We start from the raw sequence: 18,170 nt of genomic DNA, 5'->3' as shown, positions 1-18,170 counted from the left end.
AAGAGAAACAATAAGAGAGGTAAATAGGGAGCCTACATCCTGGGAACAAATTTTTACTCCTCACACTTCAGATAGAGCCCTAATATCCAGAGTATACAAAGAACTCAAAAAATTAAACAATAAGATAACAAATAACCCAATCAACAAATGGGCCAAGGACCTGAACAGACTCTTCTCAGAGGAGAACATACAATCAATCAACAAGTACATGAAAAAATGCTCACCATCTCTAGCAGTCAGAGAAATGCAAATCAAAACCACCCTAAGATACCATCTTACTCCAGTAAGATTGGCAGCCATCATGAAGTCCAACAACAACAAGTGCTGGAGAGGATGCGGGGAAAAGGGTACACTTGTTCATTGTTGGTGGGACTGCAAACTGGTGCGGCCAATTTGGAAAGCAGTATGGAGATTCCTGGGAAAGCTGGGAATGGAACCACCATTTGACCCAGCTATTGCCCTTCTCGGACTATTCCCTGAAGACCTTCAAAGAGTGTACTACAGGGATAATGCCACATCGATGTTCATAGCAGGACAGTTCACAATTGCTAGACTGTGGAACCAACCCAGATGCCCTTCAGTAGATGAATGGATAAAAAAAAAAAAATGTGGCATTTATACACCATGGAGTATTACGCAGCACTAAAAACTGACAAAATCATGGAATTTGCAGGGAAATGGATGGCACTAGAGCAGATTATGCTTAGTGAAGCTAGCCAATCCCTAAAAAACCAATACCAAATGTCTTCTTTGATATAATGAGAGCAACTAAGAACAGAGCAGGGAGGAAGAGCAGGAAGAAAAGATTAACATTAAACAAGAGACATGAGGTGGGAGGGAAAGGGAGAGAAAAGGGAAATTGCATGGAAATGGAGGGAGACCCTCATTGTTATACAAAATTACATATAAGAGGTTGTGAGGGGAATGGGAAAATAAACAAGGAGAGAAATGAATTACAGTAGATGGGGTAGAGAGAGAAGATGGGAGGGGAGGGGAGGGGAGGGAGGATAGTAGAGGATAGGAAAGGTAGCAGAATACAACAGTTACTAATAGGGCATGTAAAAATGTCGATGTGTAACTGATGTGATTCTGCAGTCTGTATTTGGGGTAAAAATGGGAGTTCATAACCAACTTGAATCTAACGTATGAAATATGATATGTCAAGAGCTTTGTAATGTTTTGAACAACCAATAAAAAAAAAAGAAAAAAAAAAGTTAAAAAAACCCACTCAGGACTCTGTTTTCTAGCTCAAATGTACTGTGGGAAGGAAACGGTATTGTACTAAAATGAATTCTGGAACTCTTGTTGACCAGACAGTAAGACTTTCACATCCTAGATGGAGACAATAACTTTAACAATAAATGGCTCCAAATATTTTCAGGGTAAAAAAATATTTCAGGCTAAAGAGAGGGGGATGAGTGCACTTGGACTATTAAGCACAGTGCCTTCCTGCCTTCAGAGTAAGGACAAAATTGTTAAAGACAATTCAAGAAAACAATATTTTGGTGAAGTGACAGGACATACCAACAGGCTCAAGGATATACTGCTTCTGCTACAGATGAATGGCCTCTTTATGAATATTTCAAAGGAGCATATAACCCCTTAAAGATTAGGTTTCATATATCCTCCACAGATACTTCAAGGGTTTTGCAACAAGATGAGTTAAGTATTTGGTTTTAGTAGTATGCTGATCATCCACGAGATACTCCATACAATACCCTTATGCACTAAAAATATTGGAGGGAAATAGATGAAGTAACTGCTACTATCTCTTTCTAAAAGTTTTCTCTTTTTTCTATAATCAATGGTGAAGGCTGATGGTTGTAGTTTTCAAATATCTGCCCATCTCTATTCTTTTTTTTCCTTCTTCAAATAAAATATAACATAAATATTCATTGAAAGAGTTAACTTCTGGTGAAGAAAGACTACTGGTGGGGCCTGGAAAGCAGGGTCACAATTATGAATTCCTTGCAAAAAGGCTTGGAATAAAACATTCATAAATCATATATATACAGGTATCCAAAAATACAAACATGATGGTAGAAACTTTCAAGGGCAGGAAGCTTCTATCATTTGATAGCTCAGTGTCTAGGATACATCTGGTTGGTGCAGAAGAAGTATGATTTAAATGCATGTTAAATAATGAGGTTCCAAAGCTTCTAGTTTTCATCAAAGTTCATGAAAAATTAAACAGAATGGTTGCTTAAGTCAGCAGGGTTTGAGCCTTTATAATCCACACACTTTTGCCCTTAGGGAGACACAGGCATGTTGGTATGTGCTACTCCTCCAGGAAGTCTATGGTATTCCTAATCAGGGATCAAGAGGAAGCCCTGAGATCTTACTGACACAGGTGTAAAGGACATCCATATCTAACAAAGTCATCAGGAGCCATGATTAGGCAGCCAACTAACCAGCAGAGTAAAGTCTGCAAGTTTAGAGTACAGAGAACAAGGGAAGTCAGGGAGGATTAGGGAGGAGGACAGACCTAGACAAGTAAATCAAGCACTGTAAGGGAAGAGTCCATGAGAACAAAGTGGCACAAAGCACTAACGCTGAGCAGCAGGCAGAGGCTATCTGTTTTCTGCCTTGTTTCACAGGCTTACTCTCTACTGGTTTGAAGAATCACATTTACTGACCAATACAGTGAGACAGAAGTACTGGGAGGACTTACAAATAACTTGCCTAAGCAATACAACTAGTGGAAACAGAAAGGTCTGCCCACCTATCAGTAGAACACTTTTTATCTCTTCTGTACCCACTTACCTCTGACTTGCTGTTCTAGACTAAGGATGACTGCCACGGCCTGATGAAGAATAAGGAGTTTTGTTTGGGGTTTTTCACTCTTCAAATGAAGCTGACACATTCGGCCAAGCTCTTTGAATGCCTCATTAATATCCCGCACACGCAAACGTTCCCTGGCATTGTTAGCCATCCGCCTTTCCTTCTCCCTTTCTATTTTCTGTTCTGGGTTCAAATCCTCATCTTCGTTAGTACTGCTGAAATAAAGCAATAACAGTGTCTATTAGCTTTCTTTCAAGTAAAATATGCTGATTGTTCAAGATTGTGAAGACAGAAATGAAATTTACTAAACAGGAGTAACAGCTGCACTTAACATGACTGTATACTTCTTTCTTGTCATTCCATTCTTCAGTGCAGATATGAGATTATATATTCAAAACTCTACCACATGTTTTTATTTTTTAACACTGGGGATTGAACCCAGGGGCACTCTACCACTGAGCTACATCCCTGGTAAGACCAGGTGTAACTAAGTTGCTAAGGCTGGCCTTGAATTTAGAATCCCGCCTCAGCTACCTAAGTAGCTGGGATTACAGGTATGCACTACCCTGCCCAGCTCCATGTACATTAAAAAAAAAAAAAGAGTTGTATTTTTTTTTTTTTAACTTTTACTTTACTTATTTTTATGTAGTGCCAAGGATTGAACCCAGTGCCTCCCACATAGTAGGCAAGTGCTGTACCATTGAGCTACAATCATGGCCCCTCAGATACATTTAAAAAAATATATTTATTTATCAGTTTTCAGTGGACACAACATCTTTTTATTTTATTTTTATGTGGTGCTGAGGATCGAACCCAGCGCCCCTCGCATGGCAGGCGAGCGCGATACCGCTTGAGCCACATCCCCAGCCCCCAGGTACATTTTTAATTGTACATTTTAGCATAAAAATGTCTCCATGCTAAAGCCAGGCATGGTGGTGAATACCTGATTTATGGTATGTGAATTACACCTTAAAATTACTGGCCCAAAAGAAAAATGAGCAAAAAAAGCATGTTGTAGCCAGGCATGGTGGAACACACCTGCAAATCCAGCTACTTGGGAAGGTCAGAAAAGACTGCAAGTTCAAGGCTGGGCTGAGAAATTTAAGGAGACCCTGTCTCAAGACAAAACATTAAAAAAAAAAAAATCTTTTTGTAGTTGTAGTTGGACAGATGCCTTTATTTATTTGCATATGGTGTTAAGGATCAAACCCAGTGCCTTGCATATGCTAGGCAAGCACTCTGCAACTGAGTTTACAGCCCCAGCCCTCAAGATAAAACATTTTTAAAAAGGGCTGGGAATGTAGCTAAAGTGGTGGAACTACTGCCTGGCAAGCATGAGGCCCTGGGTTCAATCCCCAGTACCATAAAACACTACGAAACCAACCAATCTAAAACCTCCCAAAACCCATGCTACAGAAAACACTCAGGACAGGACTACGGACCTAGCTTCATGAGAGAGCATTTGCCTAGTATGCCTGAGGCCCTAGGTTAGATCCCCGCTACAACACAACAAAAACAAAGACAAAAGAAAAAGTAAATTTAAAAAACTGAAATTATAATGCCTTCTTTTGATAACAGAGTCACTGGCTCTTTAACTTCAAAAGGTCCTTTAAAGATCATCTAGCCCAAAGGTGTCCAAATGTGGCCACTCATCAGAATCTCTAGGAAAACTTAAGAAATACAACTTCTTGCTTGGCACAGTGGCATGTCTGTAATGCTAGCAACTCAGGAGGCTAAGGCAGGAGGATGGCAAATTTGAGGTCAGCCTCAGCAATTTAGTGAGGTTCTGTCTCAAACTAAAAAATAAAAAAAGGACTGGACTGTAAATATAAAACAGAGGGAAATCAGTGACTTCCTTATAACATAAAGCTTATTAGTAATGATGAGAAACCATATCATTACTCTGTGGAAGGAAACCTATATTGCATACTTAAAATTATCATAACTTAACCTATAGTAGCTTTATAAATGGAGTACTTACTGCATGTTACAAAGTATGCAAAAGGTTTTACATGCAACACTTTCAGGTTGTTCCTTAGAGAATACTCTAAGAAATACAACAGAAAGTCTCTTCTTAGAGCAGGAGGAACTGGTCTCAAAGAACTTTGACAACTGTCCAAGGTCATTTGTCCAATATGTGATGGAGCCATAATTCAAACCCAGGTTAGCCTCACTTTGTCCAAAGGTCATGCTGGTCACTAATGAATTAGTATTAACAACTGTTAACCTGTTACACTACCTTCTGATTTCTGGTGGTCTCTAATATGGGTTTATAAACTATGGCCATGAGTTGGTTGGCTGTTTTGGGAACTAAAATTTTATTGAAATAGCCATGATCACTGGCTTATACATTATCTCAGGCTACCTTCATTCTATAAAAGCAGAACTGAGTACCTGTGACAGGGACTCTATAGCCCATAAAACCTATAATATTTACTCTCTGACCCTTTACAGATGGTTTCCTGACTCTTGATGTAGCAGATGAGGAGATATATGAAGAGGAAGGACACAAAATTATTTCCCTTAATGTTCTTTCTGAATAATTTAACTATGAAAGAGTTAAGATGCCTCAAAGGAGTGGTCTCTAGATTGCTGGATCTAGTTCTTCCTTCCTCATTTGTAGGTATCAGTTAAGTAAAATGTATATTAAAATGATAGCAATAGGGGGCTGGGGTTGTAGCTCAGTGATAGAGTGCTTGCCTAGCATGTGTGAGGCACTGGGTTTGATTCTCAGCACCACATATAAGTAAATTAATAAATAAAATAAAGGTCCATTGGCAATTTAAAAAGTGTTTTTTAAAAATGATAGCAAAAGGACCTTAAAAATTACTTTTTCCAAGAGAAAAGTTTCAGTTTTGAAAATAGTAAGAATGTCAAAAGGCAAAAAGGCAGCTTGTAAGAATGTGAATGGCAAAATGGACCATGCTGTTTCTTCTGGTTACATCTACCATACTCATTGTAATCTCCTTTGGACCTTAATTTAACACACACACAAAACCAACGTTATAAACAAAAAAATCTGCATGTGAAGTACACATATTACTGATAAATGGATATATACTAACAAACACGATGTATTGCAAATATACTAAATTATCTAATTTTAATGTAGAATTCCAAGAAAAATCTGAAGAAAGACTTTGGAAATCATTTGAAACTAATACGTCTCTATAGCCCTACTTAAAAGTAAGGTCAAGTCCAATTTCTATACAAGTTTCCCCAACAACAGTCTGTATTGAAGCATTTTCTTTTCATAGTTTTATGAAATTTTTGTTTAAATCAGGACTCAGCCAACCTTTTCTGTAAAGGACCAGATGGTAAATATTTTCAGTTTTGTAAACCATGTGGTCTCTATAATAACTACTAAAATCTGTCAATGTAAAGCAAAAACAGCTATAGACAACATGAAAACAAATGGGTATGGTGGTTTTCCAATTAAACTTTATTCATGAAGTAAGCAGTGAGTTGCATTGGCCCATAAGCCAAAGTCCACTGACACCTGCTTTAAACTATACAGGAGTATTATCATATACTTAGCTCTTAAATTAATATACTGAACATTTATTGCCTGAATATATCTAAATGTCTGTACCATACAATTTTCCTCCTGTATTGTTTTACAGACCAAAAGCAAACTGAGGCAAGAAATGTGATTCTTTTTTTCAATGCAGACCCTAAAATGGTGTGGTATAATAGAAAACAAAATTTTGGAGTTAAGCCTTCATATTTCTCCCTTTTATGGATGATGGAATAAACATACATAAAAATTCTAACACAGTATCTAGAACACAGCTGGCAGTAAATACACGAAACCCTTCAACTTCATCTATAGCAAACGAGTGAAATTTAATACCTGGATACTAACAAATACCTTGTTCTGCCTCTAGATGAGACCTTGATATCTTTTTGGGAGGATTCATCATCTGATTTCATGTCATCTGATGAAGGAGGTTCATGAAGGTTTTCATCCTTTTCTTTGTTTTCAGTCTTGATTTCTGTTGGAACAACAGTTCCAGACTGACTTTGCAACCCACCTAACAAAGAGATGAAGGAAACAGAAAATAAAAGATGAGACTCATTTTCATATACTATTTAACAAGTGAAGGTATGAGAAACTAGAAATTAACTTCTTTCTTTTCTTTTCTTTCTTTTTTTCAGTACTTAGGATTGAATCTAGTGGCATTCTACCACTAAGCTATATCCCTGCCCTATTTATCTATGTATCTATATATCTATTTATATATAGACAGGGCCTCAAAGTTCCCTATGCTCGCCTTGAACTTGAAATTCTCTTGTCTCAGCCTCCCCAGTCACTAGGATTAGGCATATGCACCACTATGCCCAACCTGAGACTTTTAAGATGCTGCCAAGGTAAATAAAATAAGCTTAACATTTCCCCACATAAACACAATAAAATAGGCATCATGGCTAAATATAACTGGGAGAAATTGGTGGCTTTTAATGTTACCAATATATTTGTACTTGTTTATGGACTCTAACATTGAGAATAGCTTCCCTTTTATCAAAATTATGTCTCTTCAATGAAATTTAAAAAACCATAAACTACAGTTACCATTATTCATAATTCTCAATATACTCAGAAATATCTTTCTTACTGCCTCTAGGTACCACACAAGCTCACTCATGAGAGGCAATAATTAAGGAAGGGACATGACTGAAGTAGGAGCAAGTTAAAAACAAACAAACAAAAACAAACAAAAAACCCAATAAATACTAAATGATGGTGTGCATATGGCTCTATCCATTAATATATATCTTTTAGGAATCCTAAATATATAAATACCATCTATATTCATGTAGCAATATTACTCTCTGAAATTCTACCACCTGGGATGATTTGATTCAAAGATGTTAGATACACAGTGAGAAAGTGACAGTGTTCCAGATGATATCTGTTTCTATTACTGCTGAAAACGGATTATAGTTACCTCTATAATTTTCTTGTGTTTTATGGTTCAGGTCTGTGCTTGAAGCAGCAACGGTACTAGACAGGACTGAATGATTGCCATTGAGACTGACAGAATCTTCCCGGTGAGTTCCAACCTAAAGTAACAACAAAACAAAAACAAAAACAAAAAAGAGGTCAAGAACTATCCATATTTGTTGTTGGTATTGAGACAGGGTCTTCCTCTGTTGCCCCGGCTGGCTCTGAACTCCTAGACTCAAGTGATTCTCCTGCCTCAGCCACCACGGTAGCTGGAACGAAAGGTGTGTGCTACCATAACACACTCTGTCCAAATTCTTTTACAGGTTTAATAGAGAAAACAGTATCATTCATCTGAATTTAGCAACTTTTTTTGGATGACTTTTCTGGGTTTTGATGAAAATTTTAAAATATAGTACTGCTTTTAAATCAAATCAAAATGTTACTCTAAAAAAAATTGTAACTTTCAAATTTTTAAATTCCACAGTATTGTTGTTAGAAGCCAAAAGAACTTTTAGAGAAAAAAACATTCTATAAACCATAAAGCACTAAAAGTCTATTATTGATTCTACATAAATCTGAAAGTCTACTTCATATGCTACCTAAATATTTAAAAAATGTGTGACCTTGTAGTTAACAAAATACAGCTACATTCCAACTACTAATTGTATTTAACATTGGTGTGCCTCCCCCATATACAGTTATCTTATTTTTTTATTTCTCTAACTACCTCCCCTCAATTTTTTTTTAAGAGTGGCAAAAGCAGCATGAAACTGAAGGAATTTAAGGTTAACAAACTTCTGCCTTGCCAGGCAACAAAAATGGCAATAAATGTTTACATTAAACTTTAATCAAAAACCTGAAAGGTAAAGCATTAAAATAGCTCAAGCATTTAGCTACTGCAATATTTTTAGAAAAACTTATTATAGATGAAGCTTTTTATTAGAGCAGTAGCAGACGTGTCAACTAGAAGATTAAGCCTTTAATTAAATAGGTTTATTGCTTGGAGTTATACACGAGAACCACTGTTTTTCAATAAATCCTTCAATCCTAGTAAATTGTTAGGCTTTGAATCCCTCTTGAGTAATTAATAAAGCTTTTATCTTTTATGACTTTGTATGGATTTTACCCTAAGAAGTATAAATATCCCTACACAAGTTTATCCTTTGGTTTCCTGTGAGCTAAACAAAAGGAACCAAAGCAGTTTTAGGCAATACAGGCCATTTGGCAGTGGACCTGATTACAATATATCAGTTCTTCCACAATACTTTTAAGGAAATATCTATCTTTAACCCTTCTTCATATCTTTAATGCATTCTTTAAAACTCCATTTAGTGTATTCCATAGATACATTTAAAATTTTTTGAGGATTTGCTAAGAATAATTTTTGTCACTGCTCTCTTGGATATTCAAGAATTGATTATAACTTTTTTTCTGAATCACATAAATTTCATCTGCATTAAAATCATAAAATCTTAGAACTAGAAGAGACCAAAAAAAAAAAAATGATGATAGTCCTCAAACCCCATTCCCATCCCTAAAAGTTTTGAAAAGTCTAAGATTTCCCCTATACCCCCCAAAAAAGCTTGAGAAAAATCTAAAGAACTTAGCCTAATAGCTAGTAAAGAAGAAATTTATTCTCAAAATGTTTCATGAAACTCTTCTCAAAGGTATCCTAACTTTACATAAGGATGCTTTCTTGTAACTATGGACTACTGAGTGATATAAGAGGAAGGTAAGTTCAAAATTCCATTTTATGAAAATAGATATGGGATAAACAAAACATATAGCTATAAATTCTTTGGACTCTTAGAAACCTAGGCCTATGCCTAAGATAAAATATCAGAACATTTTTGATCAGCTCAGGAAATCTTTGCAGGACAAAGCAAAAGCTGTGTTTATATTTATAATGGGTTTAAAACTTCCCATGATCTTTGGTAATACGTGCTAATTCTGTTCTTATCTAGGATTTTGAGCGGTCACAGGTAATTTAGAAGAAGATAATCTCTTAAAATATAAACTTTATCCTAAATAGAATAAGCTATACTTTATGTATATCCTGTCAAAATACATACATTCTACTGCCATGTATAAAATATATATATATATATATATATACAAATTTAAACTTTAAAACATATGTATATTTACTATCTATTATACAAACGAATCTAATAGCTCTGTAAGACAATACCATTGAACAGTAATACTATGAATTTTCACTCTCTTAAGGTAAAACGTATCTGCTGAATTTTAACCTTTTAGTTCATTAGTTAGGATAAATATTTTTTTTTTATTTTTGGGAACTAAAATAATAATAAAAAAATTCTATCACCTTCTTGATGAAGTGTTTGGCAGACATAGGATCATTATCTAAACAACAAATTTTAAGGATTCTACCTTTCTCTTTAAGGAATGTCAGATCGATCAATTTGTTTTAGAATATAAATGCCAGAAAATATTTTTGCCTCCATGGTCATGCCAATCTACATTACCAACTTCCAAAAGAGCAAATTTAATTGGTATACACAGTAAAAATATAAGCCTTTAAAAAATGGTCCAGGACTAGCAGAAAGCTTGATGTCTGGAGTTTTTCATGTTAATGAAGTTAGCAGGAACTTTTTCTTTGTAACTTGACTCCCTTTGCAAATGGCCCTCATATATTTTCTGGAGAATTTGACTTTCACAATTTTTATTGTTCCTTTTAACCCTTGCTCTCCCTGCTCCCACATTCTCCCTTTAATCTGCTGTTCCACATTCAAATGGCCATCTACACTCACAACAGGTGTATAAACAGTTCTTTGTCTGAGCCTAGAGCCTGTGGGGCCAGCCAGATAGAACCCTGTTTAATTGTTCACCTCGTTAGCATACAGCTGACAGGCTGCCATGACTGAGGGTGTAGCAGTGAAGGCAAACCCCTGGGCCTGCTATGTGCTAAATTTCAATTATTATGAAGAGCCCTGTTTCAGAATAAAAGGCCTGTCCCATTAAATGACATCATCCTGCATACAGATTCTTCATAATCTGTGTATGGCCTGACTTTTGTGGGAGCACCCAACAAGGGACTTGTTTTCATCTAATTCGGCCAATGGCTTTAGCACTCAGAATGGAAAAATGTTAAGTCTAATTAATCAATGAATAAGAGGTCTTGTGAATTAAGGGACATTCTGAAAATACTGAGTATAAATTCCTCTCTGATTTTGGATTCTAGTCTAATAATTTGTACTACTCGATGAATATAAACGATTTAAATTAGTATTAGGCTACAGGCCGATTAAAGCATCTTTATACTCTATTTACCCCAATGTATTTTGTTTTATTTGAAGAGTTTTACACTAGAAACTTGGCAATATTCCATTTGTTTTATGAAAAAAATATTTCCATAAATGTATAACTTGCATGGTTTTCAAATTTTAAGAACATTTTGAACGATTTAAAAAAGTTACCAAACCCCTTAAAAAAGCACTAAAATGTAAGCTGATGAAACCCATGGTATTAAAAGTAACTATTGCCCTGATGGAAGGTTAAGAAGATTTCAAATTTATTTTGAAGAGTGACCAAAATGCTGAGATAATTTTGAATAAAATATTACCTTATTTGCCTGACAACAAAAACTTAGTAACACACACACACACACACACACAAAGACAGACTGACAGACGAGTCTGGATTAAATTTCCCTAGGAATTTTAACATTGAAACTAAAAGACTCCATGGATGAAATTTTATACTGTGTCTTCAGTAAGGAACATTTCAGATCTGTATCAAGTATACAGGATTTTAAGCTTAATCTGGTCTGAAGCTGAAATCACTGAGGAAAAACTAAGTACCTTTTGTTAAAGATGTGCTACGATGGAGCTATTTTGTTGGGCCTAGTTATTTAAATATTACAGCTATGAGCAAATAAATGTTGATGTACAACTTCATGCTTCTGAGACCGCTGTATAATAATACTCAAATGAAATCAATGATTCTATTAATTTTCAGTTTTTCATTTAACAATGTTTCTTCCTGTCAGCAATTTATTCCAAGTTTATTCTTACTAAATAAGAATAAACTTGGAATAAATAACTTGGGGGGCTGGGGATGTGGCTCAAGTGGTAGCGCGCTCGCCTGGCATGCATGCGGCCCGGGTTCGATCCTCAGCACCACATACAAACGAAGATGTTGTGTCCACCGAAAAACTAAAAAATAAATATTAAAAATTTTTAAAAAAATAAAAAAATAAATGGGAGCAAAACTAAAGCCAAATGCTGACATTTCAATAGTCCTAAAAATTAAAATGATATGTCAGTATCACATACTAATGAGAGTGTTTGACAGAAAGTTGTAAGTTTTATATTTGCTTCAGGCAAATATGGAGAAATATATAAAAAATGGAAAGGGAACAGAAAATTAAGTAAATGAAAACATTTACTTCATTCAAAAATAAAAGCAAATATTCAAAAAATGCCAGGCTGTTTAATTTTATAAAAAGGAATAGAAATTATCCATTTCCTAGTTTCTTTTTCTGATATAATTATATTCCAGGAAATTTAATTTTTTTTTTATAATGAAAACATGTTAAAAGCCTTCTGTGATTAAAACCTCATTTAATTTTAAACTCTGAAGCTACTCAAGTATATCCAGTTAAAAGAAACAATAGCCAACATTAAGTCTTTTGATATTGATTCCTATTAACATATATTTTTAGCAAGTAAAAAGTCTTTCCAACCTTGATGTGAAATATTACTTTTTTTGGAGGGGAAAAAAACCCTAAACAATTATTTCACATATTAATAATAGGATGGATCATCTATGAATCAATACTAATGATAACCTAAGGGCATAATTCTGTTATAACTAAAAGCAAGAGGATGGAGATGTAGCTAGGTGGCAAAGCACGTGCCTAGCATGCATGAAACCTGGGTTCATCCCCATAGAGAAGGGGTTCTCACAAACCTATTTCCTTGACCAAGGATACTGTTTTGAACACACAGACTTTACACTGCAAGTAAACTTGATTACTAATTTGTTCACATTGCAGGAGGGGGATCAAGCTGTTGGTACCAATTTTTCCCCCCTTTTTTGAGACAGGTCTTGCTATCTTGCCCAGACTACCCTTGAACTCCTGGGCTCTAGCAGTCCTACAGTCTCAGCTTCTTATGCCCATTATGCTGGGATACAGTAGGACCACTTTTATTCTGCCATTAATTCCTTTCTTTCCATTCGTAATACATCTCGGTCACCTTAAGTATTTCAACAAAACTCCCAAAATACCCATTAAAACAAAACAAGCAAAAAGTCATGGGCTCCAAGAAAAAAAAAAAAAAAAAAAAGAAAACAACAACAACAACAACACAACGAAACATGCTATTTGTACTAGTAAGTCAATTACTAGTCAATTTATTTCTAAGTCAGGAATTGGCAAAGTATGGTCTAAGGCTAAGCCTTGTCCTGTTTGTATTTTTTTTTATATATAAATAAAGTTATGTTGGAATACAGCTGCACCCACCCATTTTTTTCATATTGTCTATGGCTGGTTTCATGTTACAATGTCAGAATTGAACTGAAAATATTTACTATCTGGCTTTTTTACAGAAAAAAAATGTGTTGACCCTTTTCTAAGTATCAAGAAAGAAACCAGCATCATATTTAAACTTTACAATTAGGATGCGGGTCTACAATGTCCATTACAACAAAATTCCATTATAACAAAAACATCTGAATGTTCTATGGAGCTTCTGCAAACATTTATTAGAATATTCTACTCTCTTGAGAGAAATAAATGGAATGATGAAAACAAAATGTTTTTGAAAAGAAGTTGATCTCACAAATTCTATATGGTGACACAGAATTATTGATAAACTGATATTCTTTAGTTACTCTTTAACTGTATCCTCCATTTTTAGGAGCCTAAAACAAACATTAACTTATGATAATGCAGGAAAAAAGTATGTAAGTTTCTAAAGAAGATTAAAAAAATGGTAATTTTATAATGTGAAATTATGTAATTTCTGATATGACCATTCAGGAAAATAATGGAGGTGATAAAGGGACAATAAAAGGAGGTGGTTAACCCTTGGAAATGGATGAAATAGTCACAAAAATGTGCCCCATGCCCAAATTACACACCTTGTAAGAATACAAGGGTTGATTTCCATGTAAGTAGGTGTTCAGTGTGTAAGCAAAGGGCTTTTGGCAGTACTGATGGAAGCCCTCAGACAGGGGAGAGAGCCACCAGGATAAAACAGTCTCCCTTGAGCTGGGCATGTAGCTCAGTGGTAGAGTACTTAGAGTACTTGCTTATCATGAGCATTGCCAAAAAAAAAAAAAAAAAAAAAAAAAAAAAAAAAAAAAAAAAAAAAAAAAAGGCTCATTTAGAAGGATGGGAGATAAATACTGACTCACCTGACAGTGTCAGATTTTGTTAGCTAGTCACTTTTTTATTTTGAGTGTAAACTTGGCAGAAATATATGATCTCCAGTGCTGGGAAGTACTAGTGATTGTGTCTGGATAGGATGGAGACAGAAGATAATGTTTTGGCAAATTTTTAATAGGCCTGTGCTCTCTAAGAAGGATAGCAGCACTGAAGAGATCTTGATAGACACTATGAGCAGTAGCATGGGTTTTGTTACTCTGGTCTTGATGTTGCTGCTTCCATTAAGTCAGACTTATCCTATAATTCAGAAAACTCTTCTTTCTAGAATACTTGGAGATTCTTCCTTTTTAGGAATATTCTGGTCACTCCTTTGGTTGCTGTTCTAAGTTAGGGAACAGGTAGCAGGCAGGCACATTCTTATTTATTTATTTATTTTTTGGTTCTGGTTATTGATCCCAGGGGCACTTAACCATCAAGCTACATTCCTACCCCTTTTTATGTTGAGACAGGGTCTTGCTAACTTACCTAGAACAGGTAGGCACATTCTTATAGGATAAAGTGGGAGTTACTGTCTTAATTAAAAGCTTCAGGGCAATATCTAATGACATTATTCCCTTCGTCAGTCCTTTTACAATGTATTATATATTTACATGGCTTTGGAGGTCTAGATTAAAAATATCTCTTTTCCTCTTAAGGTATATACAAAGTTGGTAAAACAATCTCCTCAAGACAGAAGTTCCATTTCATATATATTCTGTACTTAGTTGGGAAGAAATACATCAAATATTGGGGCAGACAAGTTACTAATAACAGTAAAGAATCAAATATGATTAAGAAGTAAGTAATAATACATGCTGGGCATGGTGGTGAACACCTACAATCCCAGTGACAAGGAAGGATTCCTTTCAAAGCCAGCGTTGGCAACTTAGCAAAGCCCTAAGCAACTTAGTAAGACCATGTCACAAAATAAAAAAATTAAAAGGATGGGGATTTGGCTCAGTGGTAAAGTGCCCCTGAGTTAAATCCCTAGGACACCCACACAAAAAGAGGTAAGAAATTAAGAACTGTAAATGCTGAGACCAATTTGGACTTCAAGTATGCTAATTTCCAAGTCACTCTACTAAATAAGATTAAATAGCATCTCAGCAAATTGCTAATAATTAATTTGATGTTCTACATTCATATTTGCAAAACACTCTCCTGTTAGTCTTACTGCACCATTCAAGTTATTTTACTACTACTACTAACATTATCCTCTCATAAGTTTAATTATTCATAAATGTTTTCACATTTATTAGCTTATCAGTAAAAAATAATTTAAAAGGAGCTTAAATTTCAAGATTTCCTAATATTAAAAAACAAAAAACAAAACCTAGTTGCTAAGATATGCAAGCATCCAATGTCACCCACATTGTGGAAAACACTGTCCTCAGATACCAGGCAGCCTTGTTTGATGTTTACTTCGGAGGCTCCAAAATTAATATAAATGGCTTGTCTGACATATGAATGTGGAAATCTGGAAGCAATCCCATTTTACAGAACACAAGCCTTTAGCATTTAGAGCTCCTAATTATTCTAATGATAGGTGCATTTTAGCCTTGATCACATGGTTTACAGCTAAAAATCTGTTTCATAGGAGACTTTTTCACAGCATGCAGTGAACCTTAAAACCCATGCTATAAACATCCAAACACGTGGTATCAGTTAAATATCAGGTTCAAAAAGAACTTCATTCCTTTAAAAGACAATCTGGATAGAAAATAATGTAATAGAGTTTTTGATGTGTACGGCTGCAGAGGTTTATTCCCTGCACCCCAAAGAATTGCCATGTTTTTTCAAAGATGGATTGAGCTAGTTTATTCTCTTTGGGGATTAATCTAAAACTATTTCCTTTCTTTGTTACTTAAATAACAGCTGTTCCCTGTCTCATTTTTTCTTCATTTGGGAGTAAAGTTTAAATTTGAACCTATATAAGTTGGAATTTCATATATTTTGGCCATTGAAGGCAGGTTCCAAATTATAATAGTAACAATTTTTCTAGATGAAAATCCTTGAAATCCAGTCTTGCTTCACTGTTTTGATATTCAGACTTCCTACTCACTATCTCAATATACAAACTATGGCCCAAATTATTACACGTCTGGAAAAAAGTCCAGATTTAAGCTAAAATGATCTCTAGGAAAAAGGTTTGTTTTTTTTCGTATGCGATCATAGCAGGATTACTCAGCCAATGACCCTGCCCAAAACAGTAAGGAAATTTCTTAAGAGCCTCTCTTTACTTTCAATCCTCTTCCTCAAAGATATTATTGAAAACATTTAGGATAATAAGCTTCAGGGATAATTACAAATAAGGCAAGTACTATTTTACCATTGAAGTGGATCGATTGTTGGTAACAAGGCTTGATCCTCCATAGTTTGAATTGAGGCTTCCAATTGGTGCATTATGGGATGGTCCCAATAAACTGTGTATATCACTGTGACCAGCAGGCAAACTGGTGGAAGGTCCCACAGCATGGTTCCGTAGCACATGAATAGCATCATCCAATCTGTCTAAACGATCCTCCATTCGAGACTGCTACAATTAAAAAAAAAAAAAAAAAGAAAACAAAAAACAAAAAAACCAACAACATGGAGCTTACTGCTGGTATCTGTTAACTTTATTAAACTGCTGTATTTCCTACTTTGGGATATATGAAAGACAGCAAGTGAAATGCATTATCAAGTAGTTTCAAAACCAACTACCTGCACTATAAACAACAAAAGAAAGGCGGACTGCAGGCTATGCTAAATTTTTGAAGCTTCAGAAATAATCACTGTTTTATAGGATCAATTTACCAATCTACTACAAGGTGTATTTCTTTTAGCTTCTACAAAAGAGAAAGGGTATTACATCAATATTTAATTTCAGTTGATAAAAAAGGATAAACTGCACCTTAATAATGATCTTTGAAAGATGTCAACTGGGAAAATCCATCAAATTTAGGCTATCATTTTGTTTTAGGTGAATAAAGCATACCTATCTTAAATGGTGAACAGATCTAAGATATGCTCTTAACAAAACTGAAGAAATGACATTGTCTGTGGATACACACGTGTCCCATACACAAACATATTAGAATTTTAAAAATCAAAAGCACATGCCAGTAGAGCTCTTTTTAGAAGAATAACTCAACAATATAAGACAAAATCTATTTGTATATACTACTATAAAAGTTGAAATGGTCAATTGGAGTCTGTACAGCTGGAGTCTGTACAGCTTGATGATTTTAAATGAATAATGGGAAGTATAGGTAATTGAAACACAAAAAAGGCACCATCCAAAAGAAATAGTACCTCACAGACATCCTTTAAGAAGGACATTGCATCTTGCAAATGTTCGTGAAGTTGCTGCTCAACTCGATTTTTCTGGCAAAGTCAAGACAGAACAGGAGGCAAAGCACAGGTTAAGATTAACTCCAAAAGAGATGAGGAAATAGCTGATGTGCATGTTGGCATAACATGTTAGTAAAGTTAATATGGAGCCTGAGAGATCTACTTGTATTAAAGTATGAGAAGGCTGGAATTTAACAGGGAAGTTACAAGGTTAGCATCTAAACAGCACATGTTGCTTCTATTTGCTTGCAAAATATGTGAGAAGAAAACTTTCCCTCAATTTAAACTGTTCTGGTTAGTCACAGAAAAAGAACACTTCTATTTGCAAGCTGAAATTATTGAATGATAGCATGACTTAGCATTTGATCAGATCATCCTTATTTTGTTTTTATTATACTTTGCAATTCTGGGTTATAAACGTAAGCATACAAAAGCAACAGCGGTTAACATTCTACCACAAATTCTTCACCCTTAGTTAATTAGAAGGTTCCTATTTTTGTTTTTGTTTTTTGATGAGTAAACAGTGTTTTGCTTGTATGATTTCCACAATACAATCTTTGTTACAAGAAAATGCGAGAAATAATATTTCATGACAAAAATAACTGACATTTACTTAAAAAATTTAACATAAACATAATGTATACACAGCATTACATGATTTTGCATTGCTGGATTTCATTTTCTTACTTTTACTTCTCTTTTTTCAAAGTT

General features: G+C 35.0%; 1 protein-coding gene across 7 annotated transcripts in view; it reads right to left on the bottom strand.

Annotated features, from left to right (window-relative positions):
• The window catches only part of Tcf12 (transcription factor 12), a 356,155-nt gene that overhangs the window by 18,184 nt on the left and 319,801 nt on the right, over nt 1-18,170 (bottom strand). For 3 of the 7 annotated variants that reach the window (XM_026384772.2, XM_077800290.1, XM_026384779.2), the window contains 5 exons: nt 17,421-17,492; nt 16,456-16,662; nt 7,731-7,845; nt 6,653-6,815; nt 2,764-2,996 (listed from right to left, as the gene is read on the bottom strand). In XM_026384772.2, the coding sequence (XP_026240557.2) occupies nt 2,764-2,996; nt 6,653-6,815; nt 7,731-7,845; nt 16,456-16,662; nt 17,421-17,492 (790 nt within the window). The remainder of the gene's footprint in view (nt 1-2,763; nt 2,997-6,652; nt 6,816-7,730; nt 7,846-16,455; nt 16,663-17,420; nt 17,493-18,170) is intronic. The other 4 variants (XM_026384775.2, XM_026384780.2, XM_026384774.2 and 1 more) reach the window with 3 other exon arrangements.

This window comes from Urocitellus parryii, chromosome 6, assembly GCF_045843805.1.
Source record: "Urocitellus parryii isolate mUroPar1 chromosome 6, mUroPar1.hap1, whole genome shotgun sequence".
Taxonomy (NCBI): Eukaryota; Metazoa; Chordata; class Mammalia; order Rodentia; family Sciuridae; genus Urocitellus; species Urocitellus parryii.
The sequence above is the reverse complement of the archived record's forward strand: the minus strand, read 5'-3'. Positions and strand labels throughout refer to the sequence as shown.